The sequence below is a fragment of the Sinocyclocheilus rhinocerous genome, unplaced genomic scaffold (assembly GCF_001515625.1).
Source record: "Sinocyclocheilus rhinocerous isolate Xijiao unplaced genomic scaffold, SAMN03320098_v1.1 scaffold295, whole genome shotgun sequence".
NCBI classification, from domain to species: domain Eukaryota; kingdom Metazoa; phylum Chordata; class Actinopteri; order Cypriniformes; family Cyprinidae; genus Sinocyclocheilus; species Sinocyclocheilus rhinocerous.
This window is the reverse complement of record NW_015647035.1, coordinates 758,194-777,790: the sequence shown is the minus strand read 5'-3', so window position 1 is coordinate 777,790 and position 19,597 is coordinate 758,194. Positions and strand designations below refer to the sequence as shown.

At 37.6% G+C, this 19,597-nt stretch overlaps 1 protein-coding gene across 1 annotated transcript in view; it reads right to left on the bottom strand.

Moving 5' to 3' along the window:
• Positions 1-1,949: 1,949 nt before the first annotated feature.
• LOC107708423 (protein AHNAK2-like) overlaps positions 1,950-19,597 on the bottom strand; it is a 23,548-nt gene continuing 5,900 nt past the window's right edge. The window contains exons 2-7 of the mRNA XM_016512639.1: positions 14,593-14,642; positions 14,375-14,473; positions 14,121-14,231; positions 13,863-14,013; positions 13,577-13,743; positions 1,950-13,472 (exon numbers count right to left, since the gene is read on the bottom strand). Coding sequence (XP_016368125.1) covers positions 2,421-13,472; positions 13,577-13,743; positions 13,863-14,013; positions 14,121-14,231; positions 14,375-14,473; positions 14,593-14,642 — 11,630 coding nt within the window. The 3' untranslated portion in view covers positions 1,950-2,420. The remainder of the gene's footprint in view (positions 13,473-13,576; positions 13,744-13,862; positions 14,014-14,120; positions 14,232-14,374; positions 14,474-14,592; positions 14,643-19,597) is intronic.

The window sequence follows — 19,597 nt, the reverse complement described above, 5'->3', positions numbered from 1 at the left end:
TTTTACTTAAAACCGTTGTTTCCTCTATCCATACTATTGCTTTCTCCAATGTGGTCTCGTCTGAATCATTCTGACGGCACCCATTCACTGTAAAGGATCCATTGGTGAGCAAGTGATGTAATGCTGAATTTGGCATTCAATTTCTCCCTAGCATTTGAAAAATGGAATCTAAATCAAACCAAACTATGTGAGTTACTGTATAATATTGCTGGTTTGACTGGACCACATTGTTTTACAGTGCACATACAAACTCCCTATGTTGTTTTTATCATGCTGTTTGCACATGCACTTTGTTTTACTCAATTACCGCCAGATTATTGTACTGAAATAGTAACAAATGACATATTTGATTGGCTGAAGTGTTTTTTTGTTTCTTGCAATGCACTTATTATTAGTGTGTAGTGTGTCCTTAGTCTTTTTAATCTCCACCACATGCTGTAAATATTTGTCAAAAATATATCATCAGATTTCCTTTATGCAATTAATTTAAATTGTTTTTCTAGTTTGTTTTTTAAATGCTGTATTTAGTGCTGTCTACAGTTTTTTTTTTAATGAAAATGTGTATTATGAGATATTCCCATAATTATTCAACTTGTTTTTAGCAGTGTGTTATCAGTAACATTTGGTCAATTTTATCTTAAATGCCAAAGGAAAAAAAATGAATATAATAATGTTACACTAAGACGTAATGAATGTGATTTTTTTTTTGTCCCCTGACTCAGAAATGTAAATCCCTTACAAATTATTATAATAAACAGAACACTTAGTACATCTTTTAATTACTACTAAGAGGCTGACTACATAACTACTGTAGCACAGACTAAATGCTTGTGTAAATCCAATATCTGAGCAACCACAAGAATGCATACAAATTAAATTTAAGGGCATTGCCTCTCCAGGAGAACATACTGTATATCACTCTGTGGCAATGGACACAGTCTTTCCTTTTTTAACCCTAAAGTACTAGTTTCTCTGTTGTTTTCAAGGCAGCCAAACGATAAACAACTTTTATCGTTTTTTTTTTCCACAACATCACATAACGGGGCTTTAAAGGGTCCAGCTTCCCTGCACTAGATTCACAAAAACGACTGCTACAGAAATAGGCACAATAAATTACTTCATAAATGAGCTTGTGGTGAAAATTATGGATTTCACTTAGTTTGTTAAAAAAATGTAAACAATTAATTAATGTACACGTGTACACACAAAGTTACCCTTAAATAGGGATGATATTCCAATGAAAGTGCACGCAATGGGTTCATAATGCACAGGCTAACCATAAACAGAAATAAAGTTACAAAGTACTAGAGCACAGACCACATTAAGCAAAAAAGTGTACCTACGTAGATCTACTCTGTTTTACCTGCTTCACAAATTGTCCCAACATTTGTTGAATTTCTGAATCGCTGGCAGACAATTAGTTTAGATAACATGAAAGGAACAAAAGTATATGATCTCTTATTTCAGCGCTCATTTCGTTCAGTGTTCTTAAGTAAATTTACGTTAATATGTTACTGAGTGAGAACCCACTCCGAACGATTCAGATTCATTTAAAATAACACTCAAACGAGTGATTCACTCATCATGCATCCGTTCAGATTAACAAATAACATTTTCTATCAGAATTGGCAAAGATCATGTGGTCAATCTCTCAGTCTGCTCAAATGTTGTATTTATTTATTTTGTGTACATGTTCACACAATAAATCAGAGACACAGAGCATAATTTCACTTTTTATTTATTTTGCAGCGACCAATTAAAGTGTTTCTCTTACAACATTAAATTGATTACTTTGACTATATATGTTAAAAGAAAAGTCATTGCTTATTAAGAAAATGATTTGTATTTGAAAATATGCATTGGGTATTTTGCAAGTCAATAGATTCCATCATACCATAGGTGCAAATGCTTTGGGGTGAATAAAACATATTTACACAATGTTTTCATTCTTTCTCAAGGCTGCAGAAATAAAGAATTATAATTGCAATTACATCGTTTTCACAAAATAACCTTAAAGAAACAAATGCCTCAATATGTGATACTGCCACATCAACTTTGTAATTCATTTTATGTGAATATATCTGTTTAAATGGTGATTGCTTGATCGCCAAGTCTGCACTATAAACAATATTCCCAAGATGACAGATTTACAATAAAGCACACTGACAACCCACACATAAATTATAATATTTTTTTTTCTATTATTCCATGTACATACATCATTTGTCCAGTGGATATAGTTTTTTAAAGTCTTTTAAGCATAAAATCTCTGTTAGCTAAACAATACTCTGTGATGTGTTCATAAGTATCAGCGCTTTTTTGCATAATAGTGTTACAATTCAGCTGGCTTATATGACAGTATAATAGAACACTGAAACATACGTTCAAAAGCATTAAATCAACTCAGCCATATCTCATGTTCATTTCCCCCCATTCTCATCGGTAGAGGAATCCATATGTCTTAGAGATGTTTCAGAGCTCACTATTGTCACCTCTTCAATTGTTGCTGCACTGTCAAAAAAACTCATTTTTTCAGTGTGTACCGTGTCTCTCAGCCTGCGAATAGAAGAAGCCGTCTCATCAGAAATGGGTTCTGCAGAGTCTCCTTCAAATACACGTGTTCTCTGTGTCACAAGTATTGTCTCTTTGTCATCATGTAAAGTTTCTTTCACAACATGCCTTTCCACCAATGTGTGCGCCCCACTTTGTACTCTGGTTTCCTCCACTGTCAACACTGAATCTGAGCCTAGTGTTACTTGTAAAGGCGAGGTGTGAATTCCATGCACATCTAAATTAGTAAGGATTGAGGCTTGCTGTGTTTCTGGTATAGCTTGTATGTTCGGTGTGATGACATGAATTTCCCCTGACATCTGTTTCAGAGTGTCCACTGAGGCTGAGGACATATCCAATAAGAAAGGGATGTTGACTTTCTCTGGCTGGTGAGGCTCCATTGATATCAGTTCACATCTGGCTGTGGAAGTCACAACATCATTCTGTACATCACTGACCCCAACGGTGGCAGTGGGTTCAGCATATTTCACTTTAACCTTTGTAGGTGAGGTCTGTGACAGGCCAGTCTGCTCAGTGGTTACTGTAGAACTTATATCTGCAAAAGCTTCAGATGACTTCAGTGACAGTGTCGGGCTGATGTTTTCCTCCACAGCCTCACTGAGTGAAATCTTCTCAGGTTCCTCGTGTGCCTTGCTTGATTCTTTCTCAACATCATCAAGCTTCTCAGCCTCTTCAGGCGGTTGGATAATTTCTTTCCCATCTGTTTTTGATGTTTTGGTTGGAGAAGAAAATGAGAACTTGAACCAGCCCCCTTTCTCTGTTTTTGCTTGTTCTTTGCTAACAGTTGCTTTCTGATCTGCTGAAGCCTCCAAATGCTTTTCACTTTCTTCAATCTTAGCATCAACCAACTTATCGCTTTCATCTGAAGACTGGCTGAATCCTAATTTTGGAAATTTAAATTTAAACTTTGATTTCTCCTGAGCTCCTTTGTCCTTATATTCTGCTGTTTCCTCAACTTTTGCTTCAGCCTCCTGATCTTGCTTAACAGATGGGTTGTCCTTTTGTGCTTCCATTTCCTCTATTGTTGGAACATTAAATTCAACCTCAAAGCCCCTGAGAACATCCTCAAGTGTAGGCATTGTAAATTTGGGTGATTTTCCAGGCCCTTGTTTATCATCTTTGGTTTCTATTTTAGCATCTGGAGCATTCGCTTTGGTAGTTGTGTCATCTTCTCCTTCCTGAGATTTTGTTCTTGAAATGCTGATCTTTGGCATTTTTATTGTAGGAAACTTGAATTTACTTGGGGAGCCTTTGTCCCCATCCAGTTTTTTAGCAGCAGTGTCTGGAAGCTGTTCAGTGGTTTCTTTAATTTCACCCTCTCTTTGTATTTCTTTAGACACGTGTACAGGCTTGTCTTCAATATTTAGGTCAGTGTTAGCATCTGGTACATCTACTTCTGCTACTTTTACTTTTGCATCAGATGTTTTTTGAGTTGAAATTCCAAATTTCGGCATTTTAAAAGTAGGCAATTTGAATTTACTTGGAGAACCTGAAACAACTGTATCATCTTTCAACTCAGTCTCTACCTCTTTTTTTTCAAGGCTGGAACTTTCCACTAGAGCCATGTCTACTTTTGGGAGACTTGCATCTTCTGCTTGCATCTTGATTTCTGGTTCAGTGATCCCAATTTCAGGTATTTCTGTCTTTACCTCTTTTGCAGTTACTGTCACCTCAGGACCTTTTACTTTGGGCAACGAAATTCCAAATTTTGGAAGTTTAAATGTAATTTCCTGTCCCTCTTGATTAAGCTCTTTTTCTTTTATATTAATATCAATAGATGGGGTTTCAGTCTCTGCAGTTTTGCCTTTGATGTCACCTGATGGATCCAACTTTGATGTCTCTATCTCATAATCCACAGAACTAACTTTAATTTCTTTGGTTTCAGAATCAGCCTTTGCTGCATCACTAGGGACCTTTGGAGTGGAGAGTCCAAATTTGGGTAATTTTATTGTTGGGAGTTTGAATTTTGTTGGCGAGCCAAATTGTGGACCTGTTATTTCAGTTTTGCCCTCTCTTTCACTTTCTTCTATTTCTGTATTGCCCCCTGGCAAGGATATATCTGCTGTCGTTTCAGTGGCTTGAATATCTTGGGACTTGCCATCTGATTTTGAAAATCCAATATTTGGAAATCCAAAGCTTGGTTTCTTCATTTTTAGTCCCTTAGAACTCAAATCAGTTAAACCTGCTGGTTCCTCAACCTCAACATCTTTTTCTGTACCAACTTTTTTTACGTCAGTTTTAGAAACCTCTGCTTTTGAAACACTTATGTCAAATTCTGGACTTTTCGATGCTTGTAGAGAAATTCCAATCTGTGGTAGTTTGATTTTACTTTCTTCTACTTCAAGTTCAGCACCTTTAGCCTCCACATCCACTTCCACTGATCCTTTGGGTAACATTAGCTCTTTCTTGTCTATAGATAGTGCATCCCCTGACATTTTCACTTCTGTTTCAGTCAGAGCTTTCTTAAGCCCTTGGTCACTGTCTGGACATTTAATTTTGATTTTACTTTCTTCTACTTCAAGTTCAGCACCTTTAGCCTCCACATCCACTTCCACTGATCCTTTGGGTAACATTAGCTCTTTCTTGTCTATAGATAGTGCATCCCCTGACATTTTCACTTCTGTTTCAGTCAGAGCTTTCTTAAGCCCTTGGTCACTGTCTGGACCTTTAATTGTTGGAAGAGCAATCCCAAATTTTGGAAGCTTAAATTTGCCCTCTTGTTGCTTTTTATCATCTCCCTTAATGTTTATCTCAATGGATGGATCTTCTACTGTTGGCCCTTTCATTTCAACACTTGACACTTCTCCTGACATGTTAAACTTCTTATCGGGAAGGTTTACTTCAGGAACTTTGATGTCCACATGTGCCGTAGGTATATCAACTGTATCCTTTGATGCTTTGGTTCCAAATTTTGGGAAACTGATTGTTGGAAGTTTAAATCTTGTTGGAGAGCCAAAAGTGTCCTCCTTCAAATAAAGATCTTGTTCTGGTAATTTAATGTCTGCAGATTGCTTTGAAACATCAACATTTCCCACTGATGTGCCAATGTCAGCTTTGGGTAGACTCACATCAACTTCAGGAGCCTTAAGGTCTGGTTTTGAAAATCCCAATTTGGGAAGTTTCACTTTCAGCCCTTTGGAGTCAACTTCAACTTTAACTGTTTTCCCCTCAATGGTCACATTTTGAATTTCAACACCAGGCTGTTGTACATTTACATTTTCTTTACATAGCAGGCCAGTCTCTATGTTTATTTCTTTACCCTCCATCTCTATCTCCTTTACTTTTGGCATGCCAATTCCAAATTTTGACAGTTTGAACTTACTCCCCGTCCCATCATCATCAATCTCCTTGACCTTAATGTCCACATCAGCAGATGGCCCTTTAATATCTATGTTTGTTTCAGTGTCAGTGGTTTGTACCTCTCCTTTTTCTGGGAAACTGATTTCAGGTTCTTTGATATCTACTTCAGCTGCTGGAATATCAGCTGTAGCTTTTGGATATTTGAGTCCAAACTTTGGAAGGTTGATTGAGGGCAGCTTAAATTTTGTCTGAGTTGTTGTATCTCCTTGTTTTTTCACTTCATCTGTGATGGTGATTTCTGCATCTTTGTCTTCAACAGGTATGTTGCCCTCTTGCATAGACATATCTGCCTTTGGTTGAATGGTATCAACATCTTGCCCCTTAATATCTGTCTTTGAAAACCCAAATTTTGGCAGTGAAAAGCTTGGCTTCTTCAGTTTCACATCATGCCCTTTCAAGTCAACTTCAGACATATCTGCTTTGCCTTCAATGGATATGTCTTGAACGTCAACATCAGGTTGGGGTAGTATTACTTTTCCTTCTGCTAGATGAACATCAGTTTCTCTTATTGTGGCATGTATATCAGTCTCTATTTCTTTTACATCTAATTCAGTTTTTTGTATTTGACCTGACAACTTGATGTCTGGTTCATGAACAGTAATTCCTATTCCTTTTATGTCCTTATCTGCTGATGGTAAACTTACCGTACCCTTTGAAGTTTTGACTCCAAATTTTGGCAGGTTAACTTCTGGCAGTTTAAATTTGGTTGGGGAACTAACAATCATTAGATCTTTCTGTTCAGCCTCTCCTCCTGGAAGTGTGACTTGTGCTGTTTGTTCTTTAACAGGTACATTGACCTCTGGTATGGATACTTCAGCCTTTGGTACACTGATATTAACTTCCGGAGTTGCTGTGTCTGGTTTAGAAAACCCAAACTTGGGGAATGGAAAGCTTGATTTCTTCACTTTTACTTGCAGTCCTTTGGAATCAACCTCAGGCATATCTGCACTCCCTTCAACTTTAGCTTCACTTTTGGGTGTCTGTACTTCTAATTTCACATCAGGTTTAGAAATGTCTGTTTTTATATTTGTTCCCTCTAGCTCTGAATCTGCCACATTAATGTCTAATGCTACTTTTTGTGATTTAACACCAAATTTCGGGAGGCTTATTGACGGGAGTTTAAACTTTGTTGGAGATCCAAAAATTGTTGAACCTTTTTGGTCAGACTCCATCTTTGACACTTTAATATCCACATTTGCTTCTTCTAGGTCCATACTGCCTTCTGGTATGGGGATATCAGTTTTTTGAATACTTACATCAACTTCAGGGGCTTTTACTTCTGGTTTTGAAAACCCAAATTCAGGTGATGGCTTTATCTGCACATCTAGAAATTTAGAATCTTGTTCTGGTGGCTGAACCATCCCCTCAGTTGTTATCTCTGGCTTTGTTATATGAATTTGTTTTACTTCAGTTATATCATCTGTCTTGGATGTACTTAAATCAAACCCTTTTACTTTAGGAAGGCCAATACCGAACTTTGGCATCTTAAACTTTCCTCCCTGTCCTCCAAGTTCAGCATCTTCAACATTTAAGTCAACACTTACAGATTGACCCTCTGTGGCTAGATGAGGTCTCTTTATATCTACTGATGGGGCTTCACCTGATATTTGTGTATCTGGACCAGTCACTTCAGGTCCTTTAACAGCTATATCTACAACTGGCATAGTTTTCTCTTCCTTCGTAGCTTGTCCTCCAATCTTTGGGATGTTGATTGAGGGGAGTTGAAATTTTGCTGTGGCACCGAGAGCTGTTGTATCTTTTTGATCATCCTCAACATTTGACACTGTGATATTCAAAATTTGTTCTTTTATTTTCAGATCACTTTCTGGTTTAGAGGTATCAACTTGTGCAAGACTGACATCAATCTCTGGGGCCTTGATATTTGATTTAGAAAATCCAAATTTAGGAAGTGAAAAGCCTGTTTTTTTCATTTTCATACCTGTGTCTTTTAAGCCAACTTCTTGATCAATTTTGCTTTCTAGTGTGACTTGTGATACTTCCCCAAGTTTTGCCTCTGGTAAAGAAATATAGCCTTCTGCCTTTGATATTCTGGCCTCTGTAAGTGACAGGGTATATTGATCTCCACTATCTACCTTTGTCTGATCAGCACTGATTGAGGGTTTCTTCAACTCTTGACCGGGCACATTAGAGTCAATTTTGACGTCTGATGGTTCTACTGATGTGATTAAATCTTCAGTCTCCAAAGTAATTTCCTCACCCCTCAAATCCATTATTTCAGCTTTTACTTTGGAAGATGAACTTCTGAATTTCGGTAGTTTGAAAGTAGGAAGTTTGAATTTGATCTGTGACCCTCCCATGGTTGAATCATCTTTTAACATCTCTGTTGTCTGAATTTTCAAGTCAGACTCAAGATTCACATCCACTTCACCTACTGCCATAGATGTATCGCCCCTCTCAACATTAATCTCTGGAGCTTTAATGTCTTGTTCAGAAAATTCATGCTCTGAGCTTGGCATTTTTGGCATTTTCAATGTTACCTCCATTTCCACAGATGCTTCAGGTATGTCTGCTTTTCCTTCAGCACTCTCTTTGTCATGTTTCAGTGGAACCTCTGATTTTTCTGCATCTGTTCTTGATGCACCCTTTTTAAATTCTGGTCCCTTTAGCTTTTGAAATGAAAATTCAAATTTGGGCATCATAAATCTACTCCCTTGACAACTAGGATCAGTGTCTTTAGTTTTAATTTCAGCATCCACCGGTAGGGTTTCTAAAGTTGATTTAGATGGTTCTATATCTTGTGTTCCTGTATCTTTATCCTGTGATGCAACTGCTGATGCTGCCTTTATTTCTGACTGTGCATCATCCTCAGATTTTGCAACAGACTCTTCCCCAGTCTTTGAAATGGAAATATCAAATTTAGGGAGAGAAATTGTTGGAAGCTTGAATTTAGATGGAGAACCAGAAGTACTTTTGTTTTTCAACTGGACTTCAACCTCTGGAGCAGGAAAAGTCATTTCAGTCTCTTTGATCACAGTGTCAGGCACAGATATTCCTTCTTTTTGAAGACTGGTGTCAGCATCAGGGATCTTAGTGTCAGATTTGTAAAAACCAAATTTCGGAAAATATATTTTACGTTTTTTAAGTTTGAATTCACTCTCCTTTTCTTTAGCCTCCAGGATGACTTCATCTACTGAACCTGAAGGAAGGTTGACTTCCGCCTCAAGATTACTGGCTTGCATTTTCAAACCTTCTATAGCTGTCTCTTGATCAAGACCATGGCCTACAAGGCTCATCTTAACCTCTGGTTTAGAAAATGCATAATCTGAAGACAATACTTTTTCTTTTTTCTTTTCAGAGTGTTCATCAATAGCCTTTTCCACCTCTGGGGTAGATACATCAACTTCTGGTTTGGAAACACTGAGAATAATATGTGGGGTTTTCATTTCAGGTAATGATGGCAACTCTGTAGGCAGCTCGGTTTCTAGTGCTTTAATTTCCATGGCAGGTTCATCTTTGGTGACTTCAGGCATTTGATTGTCAGAGACTGCATCTGTTGATTTTGGAAATGAGACACCAACTTTTGGGAATTTAATTGTTGGACGTTTAATTTTTGTTGGAGATCTTGGATCTTTCTCAGCCTGATCAGAATCTGCATTTGATTCTCTGGGGTCTATAGTTGATTCTTCTTTATCCACACTATCAGTTGGCTTGTGGGCTTCAACCTTTGGGAGGCTAATGCCAAATTTAGGCAGTGTAACGGTGACCTCTTGTTCTTTGAGCTTTGTTTCTTCAACCTTCATATCTACACTAACAAATTGACCTTCTGTAGTCTCAAAAGAATCCTTGATATCACCTGTTGGTGCATCATCTTTTAGTTGCATGCTTATTTGTGTTTCTGGAAGTCTTTCATGAGGTTCTTCAGTATCTATATCTACAAATGGCATGTCTTTCACTACCTTAGATGATTTTCCACCAAACTTTGGTAAGCTGATAGAGGGAAACTTTACTGGTGTACCACCATTTGTTAGATCTTTATGTTCAGCCTCATCCTTTGAAATTGTGAAGTGCACACCAGGCTCTTTTATTTCCACAGAAACTTCTGGAATTGATAAATCAACCTGTGGAAGACTAACATCAACGCCTGCAGCTTTGATGTCTTGTTTTGAAAACGCAATAGCTGGAATTTCTTCAGCATCATGGCCAGTCAGGCTAGCATCAATATCTGGTTTAGAAAATGACATTTCTTCAGATGATTTTATTTCTTTTTTCTGAAAACCTTTGATTTCTGCCTTTCCCTCGGGCAGAGACAAGTCAACTTCAGGTTGGGATACACTGAGAGTCATTTCCACGCCTTTCTTGTCAGAAAGTGCTGTTGCTTCTACAGGTAGTTTGGCTTCGTCTGTGCTGACATCAGGCATTTGAATATCGCCCCCAGCATCAGTTGTCTTGGGAAATGAGACTCCAAATTTTGGAAATTTAATTGTGGGAAGTTTAAATTTTGTGGGATAATCTGTTGAATCCTTGAACTCAGCCTCTACATCTTTGGTCTTACTTTCAACATCTAGTTCTGTCCCATCAGCATCATGTAAAGAGCCCTGTGCGGCTGGGAGAGTTATGTCAGCATCAGATACTTTAGTATCTGATTTAGAGAATCCAAATTTGGGAAATGATATTTTCCTTTTCTTCATTTTAGACTCTGCTACTTTCATTTCAGCTTGTGGAAGTTCAGATGGCTCCACTTCAGTTTTTCCACTAACCTTGATGATGGATTTTTCAGATTCATCTGGTAACAGGCCACCTTCTTCTGTCTTCTCTTTTGGCATTGAGATACCAAACTTGATCAGTCTAAATCCACTCTCCTCTTGAGCATCCTCAATGGCTTCAACAGCTTCAGGCTTTGAGAGCCCAGTTTCCTCCTGTTTTGATTTTCCCTCTGCCTTAGGGATTTTTATTTTTGGAACAGAAACATCTATGCTTGGCATTTTTAATTTAGTTTCTACACTATATGCTTTGGGATCAGTCTCAAATGTTCTCTTCTCAGAATCTAATACAACCTCTATTATGTCATTTTCTTGCACTGTAACATCCTCTTTTGTAGTGACTTCAGCTGTTCCTTTCATAGATTTTCCTCCAATTTTGGGCATTTTTAATTTATGCAGTTTCTTTTTTTGTGGAGAGGAATCTGTGCCTTTGCTTTTGATTTCAGCCTTCAGTTCTCCGTCAACATCTTGTTTTGAGGTTTCCTTAACAATAGCAGTGCAAACATCATGATGGAGCATTTGATCACTCTCTATGTCATGTGCTTTTTTAGTTTCATGCTCAGGTGCACAGCTTTCACCTTTTTGAGATTTTTTAAATGTTGCTTCTTCAGAAGATTTTTTGATATTGTCTTCTGATATTTTTGCTTCAGTTGTCCTCTCCTTGATTGTGCCACTATCACTTTTAGGTGATGTGGCCTTTATTGGTAATTCAATCACAATACCTGGAAAGCGAATGTCAGGTGTCATGATTCCAAAACTTGGCATTGATACCTTTGATTTCTTTGATTTCTTTTCATGCACATTTTTGTCAGCTTTGATATTTGTATCAGTATAGTCTTTCACAGCCTCGTCTTGAGTGTCTGTATCTTTGGCTATTATGCTTTTTGTTGGTTGAACTGATTGTTCAATGGCTTCTATTCCTGGTATTTCAATGTCTTCACGCTTTGGAAGTTTGAATTTTACATCTGGAGATGTACTTATCTTATCATCCCTTGCTAACATTTTGCCAGTTTTGGGTTGGTGGTCAGCAAGTTTAATTTTTGATAGGTCTGTTTTGCTCTTGATTATAACCATTTCATCAAGATGCAATTGTTCAACTTTTGGTAATACGAAGGTTTGATCTTTTGTAGCAACAGGAGAAAGTCTCTGCTTTTCTTTATCCATTGTGTCAGGCAGATTAATGTTTATTTCTGTGCTCATGCTCGAAATTTTACAAGGGGATCCTTTAGGTGTCATGCCAGTCTTGTCTGACTTAATTTCCATGATTGTGATCTCTCTCTGTACAAGGACTCCAGTGATGTCTCTCTCAGGTAATTTGAAGGCAGGAAATTTTGATACTGCATCCTTTACATCCTTAAAATTAAACTCTTCTGCTTCCGCCTGAGCTTGCTTTTTTCCTGCTTTTGATATTTTTATTATCTTCTCAACTTTTTGTTCTTTAATTCTAGGAGGCTTAACCTTGGCTTTTGATCCTATGTCCTCCATGCCAGAAATCTCAATTTCCTCTCGTTTCAGGAGAGGCACTTTGGTTGGGTCTTTCTGTCTTACAGTTATTGATTCTTGGTGGTCGAATTCAGAGACATCCACTTTAGGCAGTTTAAAATTTGATTCAATGTCCATGCTACCTCCAGTACTCTTCCTGCTTCTGTCCACATCCAGAGCATGTGATTTTGGCTGGGATATAACAGGAGTTGGAGTGATTGGTTTCTTTGTGTCTGTTGAGGACATATCCTCTCTTGTTTGAATCTCACAAGTGAAAGTGTCTGATGTAAAATCTAGTTTGTTTACTGCATTTGAAAAATGACTCTTTGATGTGGCTATGTCTGCCAATGGTCCTCTGGTTCGAATCCCATAACTTTCTGTTTCTAGAATGTTTCTGTCTTTCTTTTCCTTGTCGCTGCCAATTCTTGGTGATTTGCTTATTGGTCCTACCTCTGGCATGTCAAGAGAAACATCAACTTTAGCTATGGTCATGTCTGTTTTTCCTGACTCTTGGGTCTTTTCTAATATCTCTTTATTTATTGGTTTGCTATCGGAATCCACTTGATGTCTAACCGGTTCCGTTTGTGATATTACATTAGGACTGTCCAAAATATTGTCGAATGTTGATGGATCCAAAGTTCTCATTCCACTTGTGGAGGATTTTAATTGGCTCTCTGTTTCTATTTCATATTTATCCTTTCCTGGAATGCTAACCCTCAGTTCTGATTTCTCTCTCCTTTCTTTGCCATCATCTCCAAGAGCGACTGTAATATCAGTAGTCTTTAATGTGGTGTCCACACTGATGAGCTCAACCTTATGCAGTGATTCAGTCGCTGGCAAAGTGGGGAATGTATATTCATTTCCTGTTTTAGTTGAGTCAATATTTTCAGCTTCATTCAATATTTTAGGACTCTCTATCACATTAGTCATTGGCACTTGCTCTTCGACTATATTCATAATAATTTGGTTGTCCAAGACCTTCATATTGTCTGTTACAAGCGCCTCTTCGTTTTCTTGGGTTTCTTCAACAGATTTGCTCCTGCGGCCTGCCATATGCTTCTTAGGTTTCACTTTATGCTTCTTTTTCTTGTCTTTTCCATCTGGGGATTTTAATGGAGACTTAAAAGGAGACTCTGTGTCACTTGTTGGCGGACTTATCTCTAATTTTCTCTGTTCCTCTGCTTCTGACGTGCTGTGAGATCTTTTAAAATTCGCCCTGCGACCTATGCTAAAGGTAGGGAATTTGGGCCAAGAGATGCGATCATGTTGCTTTTTTGTCTTTCTTCGACCTCTCATCTCTGGTCCGCTACCTTCCTCTACTTGCTCAGCCTCCTCACCCTGCAAACATTGATGAAGCAGATGCACAGTAATGTCAATGAAAGCTCAGAAGAAGCTTTGCAGTATTATGTAATTAAGAATATAATGAACAGTATTATAATTACAATGGTTATATCTGGCCTCTCTGTCTCAGCATCTTCCTGGGTTCTTGGAGGTGGTTTGCGTTTTAGACAGAATGCCACTTTATATGGTTGAGCATGCTCAAGAATCTGGAGGGCGTCTTCATATGACACATTATCAAAGTATACTGTAGCACTAAGTATTTGATCACCTGAAAGGCCAGATGGAAGGGCAGAAATGAGGACGCAAGTGAAAAGATGGAAGATTAACAAATTTAGCTGCATTCTAGCTTCAGAAATGTTCTGTAATGTGCAATAATAAAAACCTCACCTTCTTTCACACTTAAATGCTTTGAGGCAGGTGACTCTGGTTTTACTTCCTTGATGAAGATGCCATCCTTTCCTCCACTTACAACCAAACCCTCAGCACAGACTTCTTTTACAGTTTTCACTATTATTTCTGACTGATCACTTTGCATATCCTGAAACAGAATGCAAAGTAATTTAGAAATCGAGAACATGTTTTCCCAGTATTCACATTCCTAATCATCTGTATTCTTCATTAGAGAGAACTTTTGGTGTGTCAGACCTCTGTTTGATTCATCTTGGCAGAGGAACGCTTGTCAAACAGAGAGCCGAAACCAATCCTTTTGCTTTTTTTGGAACTTTTGGTGGGTGAGTCATAGAAATCACCTTCAACCTGGCAAAATAGCACGTGGTATATTATATAGATAATAGTTAGATGATCAAATACAACATTATACAGTTCTGAATACTAGGGTTATTATACTGTGCATAGTGTTAAATAGTTAAGATAAGAGTGTTTTCTAATGTAGCGCTCACCCGTTTTGCGTATTTCTCTGTGGTGGGGAATTCCTCGACAGGAGAGGAACCCTGAGGACGAGGTCTTTCCCCCTCTAAAACTTCAGGCTCCTCACATACCTATTATATTAAATACCAATTAAAGACTGTTTAAACAATTAATCAATTTAAAACAGAGAGACCTATAACACATGTATATTTTATATTTGCTGAATGTGCTATACTGGAGTGATACTCACTAAATCATCATCTGTGTCTTGTTCTGGTTCCTTCAACCTTCGCCCTTCTCCTGTTGTGATGAAAAAAACAGAATAAGCACTTAAAGGTCAAGCTCCTATATGTGGATACAGGTTTCACATCTGACTGGTAAGCAAAAAGTAAATTTCAGGTGCATTACGTTGTCTGTACATATGACCTAAATTTAAGAATCCATCCTAAATGCCTAAGCCTGTTATATAGTCATGCATGCAATCTATACTTTATTTATATGCTGTTTTATAGTTTGCACTAATTGGAGAGTCAGTGGGGGATCTATTTTGTAGGGATATATTCTATTTTTGGGATATATTTTTTTATCTGTAAAGATGACAGATTCTAAGGCTAAATTTCTGTGTGAAAGATTTCCTGGCAGATATTCCCACAGGATCCACACAGTCTACCTGCTTCTGTTGCTTCCTGTAAAGTGAAGCACTCTATTGATCTGAAGGGGTTGGCTTACACTGCCTGCAATAAGACCAACATGGAAACATGGGCTTCAACAGATCCGAAAAAGAACAGTGAAAAAATGGTTACAAATATCTGCAGATGGGGTATAATTTGAAAAATACAAATAATATGTTTCAATTTGACGGCATGAAGAAATTATTCCCTTGCACAATTTTTCAAATAGTTGTATGAATTTAACAATATTTCTGTCAAAAGTGGCTGAATATAAGTAGCTCACAAAGACGAAGAGTACAACGAAATAGTCATTAATTCAATAATCCACAGGAGATGGGGTATAAACACAGGGAACAGATCCAATTTACACACTAGACAGGACTAAGAACTGAACAAAACAGGGAGCACATATACAATAACTAAATGAGGGAACTAATGAGATAATTGATTAACACCAGGTGAACTAAAAGACTAATCAAACACACAGGAAAACAAGGTCAAAGAGGAAACACAATGAGACAGACCATACATGTAACAATTATACAATAGACAGACATACTTAAATATTGCTGATACCAGCAGCAAAAATACTTTAATGGCATCCTTTCTGCTGTGAAAGGCATACATTTCCAGTTTCCCAAAACAGAATGTACTTAAAATAAAAGGATTGTTTAGGTACATTTTTTATAAGCCTCACTCTGCCCTGGCCATTAACCTGCACTCCGTCAAGCACTTATCCAGGCATCAGGTCTAGATGGCATTGAAGCACACTGGAGATTTATGTACAGTATGTATATCATGTCGCACATGAACAGTATTACACCAGCATCATCTTTTTCAGTTTCTAATGATCTGACACTAAACTTGCGAATGCACCAACGTATAGACAGTTGGGGAAAAGCAATGGCAAATGTGCATTATCCACAGTTAAGATTATAAGCAAAGTAAACAGACTTATTAAAGGGAGTAGAAAACTCTTCCCATATCTTTTGTTGATGTCAAAGACTTTGAAAACAATCCAACTCAATGGTATTCTGGTGATTAATATGCCATTCATCAATCATTCTGTCATTATGCTGATGCCAGCATTGACATTTTCCATGACACACCTTTTTAAAAAAATTAAAAACAAAATTACGCAAGTTTTGTGTTGACCACAATTAGGCTGATTAAACTCTGCTTTTAACCACAGGTAAAGCAATATTGAACTTGAAAGGGGTTTAGAACCACTTTTGCTGGGTGAATTTCAAACTCTAATAACTGAATGGTACAGTGAGAAATAAATAAGCTCAACTGATAAGCAAGAGCAAGAAAAGCTGTTAATTAAACAGATCACATACTGTGTTCCTTCACACAGTGATGCTGACAAAACCAATAGTTTGAATAACCTGATGTAAACTGATATGCATAGGAGAGATCAGTGATTGTAACACTTTGTTTCTGACTGAGATTAACTGAGGGGTTTGGTTTTAACATATACATGTATGATGAACAAGCAGAAGAATGACATAGCTGTGGTTTTGATGTTTGATATGTTGTGGTGCAAATCAACAAGTTTCAACAAGCTGTCTTTTCTGGCTGCTATTGTAGTTAAACAGGTTTTAGATGGGGGTTTTTTTCAGTTGCTATAAAGCTTTATAATATCTGTCCAAAACCAACACAGTGAATGGAACAGGCCTAAACAACAGGCCTTACTTTCTTCAAGTTTTTTTTTTTTCTTAAATGCTTTCAGGCTTCCCACCCCTGTCAGGTATAATGAGGCTGTTTGTTTGTTGGTATATGTAATAATTACTGAATAAAATGCATTAAATTCTTGAAAGACCATTGTCCATCATAAGTTATTTAAAATAAAATCAATAAACCAATTTGCAATCATCTCTGGGCTCCTATACGTCATATATTTCTATTAGGATTACAAATTAAATATGTGAGCTCTGCTGTAGGTGATGTAAAAACAGTTTTAGCTTGTGACTGAATATTCAGGAAACATACTATACTATGCACAACTTACTGCTTTTAAAACATGCTGTTTACTTCAGTATGCTACTGAAATATCTTGAAGTACAAACACTAAAAAGAATCCAAGTGCCAATATGAAAATAGCCTAGTTTAGCTGAATTATAACAAAATTAAATCTAAAAAAAATGCTTTGTATGTCCATGTTGCTGCATTTTAATTACAATGATGCAAAGTTCTTCGCCAGGTAAACATTAAAGGTTAACAATGATGGGTTTGCACTTACCTGATCTGTGGTTTACTTGCAGAAATATATGTTTCACTGTTTTCCAGATAGTAATTTACCAAGTGCACAGCATGCATTGACAGGACTGTTTGTGGGTAGTTGTTAGTTTTTGTGGAGAAGATGAAGGGCCCTGCCCTTTCTGTAGACTTCTAAAGGTATGGCACAACCCTGTTTTAGGGCTGTGGTTCAAGCTCCTGCTAATGCTATTGTGCTGAAGTACAAACATCTGAATGTGTAACAATGCTTGCACACATTCACAAATGAATATAAAAGAGAGATCTTGAGATTTTTAAGCAAAGGAATCAGGGCAAAGATTTTGTTGTAAGGGTGTTTATGTCCTTCTGTTCTCCAGTGAATTTTGCCTGTGTTTGTTTAGCTTAAATTTGAGTTGAAGGAAATAGTTATGACATTAGTGTACAGTGGGAAATTAATGCAGAAAGAAGACAAGATCTCATGCAGTTCAGAGCTTTTCATTGTGCTTTTTTGCCAAAGTAAATAAACAATAAGACTTTAAAGAATAGATCAGTTTACTCAATACAAAGCAAGCTGTCAATCACATGATGTTTGTGCAGTATGTGTGTGTGCACATGGCTGACTGTGTGTTTAAATACCATTTCAAAGTCCAAGAACTCCTTTTATGCCCGCATAATTATCATTTGGCTTCATATTTGTTATAAAATCACCATGCAACCGATTTAGCAAGCAACAAACCACTAATAGAATGAAACCTGAATTATAAAAAAAAGCTTATTATATTTTTAAGCACAATCATTGATCCTTAACTGAGATGGGCATGAGTGCAACTTGAATTGTCTGAGAAATTCAGTGTTAATACATTTGTAACGTAGTTACTCCCTAATAAAATTTTTGCTCACAGGGTGCTGGTCAAAAAGTGATAAAGTATTTAATGTATGTGACTATACTGTGACATAGTTTTACAGTATATAATTTGTATGACTAGGATAGGAAATAATGTAATACTACTTATAAAGTACAGAAAGTGCATGCACACATATATTCTCTTTGTAATTTTATGATGTTATGTAGGACTACAATAAAACTGAACTTAGTCTGAAGCTGCTTAGTCTGATTTTAATGCATGTTGTTATCATTATGACTAAAGTAACTAGTGTTCACTGAGTTAAATATGTGTGTCTCATTGTGGACAGAGTCAGGTATATTATAATAACATTCATTATTTCCAAGTGAACATGGGATTTTGCTTTATTTATATATATATATATATATATATATATATTATTGGAGTGAGAGAGGAGAAGTGGGACCACTTTTACAAGGAAGCTCTGCAAAGCAATATGAATATGAAGGTGCATGTGTTGTCCATTTCAGTTTATTCCTATTCTTGTGGATGTGGATGTGTTGATTAAACAATTACATCATCAGATTTGAACAATGAGCCTTTAGATATTGTTTAGGGGTGTGGACACTCACAGCACTGTGACTAGCTGTAGCTAAATCATAGTTTTCCTGACCCCAGAACATAGTTTTCAATGGGGGCCAAAGGTCATTTCATCTGCTGGCAAAAACTTAGTCTGCTGCACTGAGTGTCAGGGTTCTGTCACTTCAGTTTAGTGTAATTCATGGTTTTGTGACGGAGCCCTGACACTCCTGTCGTTGTTTTCATGTGAGCGTGCGGCTTCGAGAGTGCTCGAGCCATGCGCTCTCGTTTGCGTGTCCTGTTTCATGTTGGAGCGTGGTGTTCAGATCCCGGCACTCATGTCTTGTTGAGTTTCAATTTCGTGTCGGGGTCCGGACACTCACGCTCCATGTTCTGTCTGTTGTGGGAGTGTGCGGTCTCGAGTTCGCTCGGCCGCGCGCTCTTCTGTCCACGTGTGTTGTGTATTGTGTAGCACGCGGTTTGTGTTCAGCCGCATGCTTTTCTTGTTGTCTTGTGTTGTTGTTGCACGCAGCTCGTGTTATCGGTTGTGCTGTGTAGCACGCAACTTGGTTTTTGCTGGCTGCGTGCTGTCTTGTCTTGTGTGAACACGCGTCTTATGAGTTTTCTCATTAGCTGCGTGTTCGTGTCTTTTTGTTCAAGCACATGGCTTGTGATTTGTTTTGCTGGCCATGTGCTTGTGTTTGTTTTGTGTGAGCACGTAGCTTTTGTCTTTGTTTCCTGTGTGCCATGTGCTCTCATGTCAATTATCTTGACCCCACCCATCTTGTTACCTGATTATTGGTTAATTTGCCCCACATGTGTTCCCTCGTTACCCTTCTCATTTGCTCCCTATTTATTGTCCTTGTGTTTGCAGTCCTGTGCCAGCTCGTCGTCGAATGTTCCCTGTCGTGTGCCTTGTACTGCCATCAAGTCAAGTTGCCAG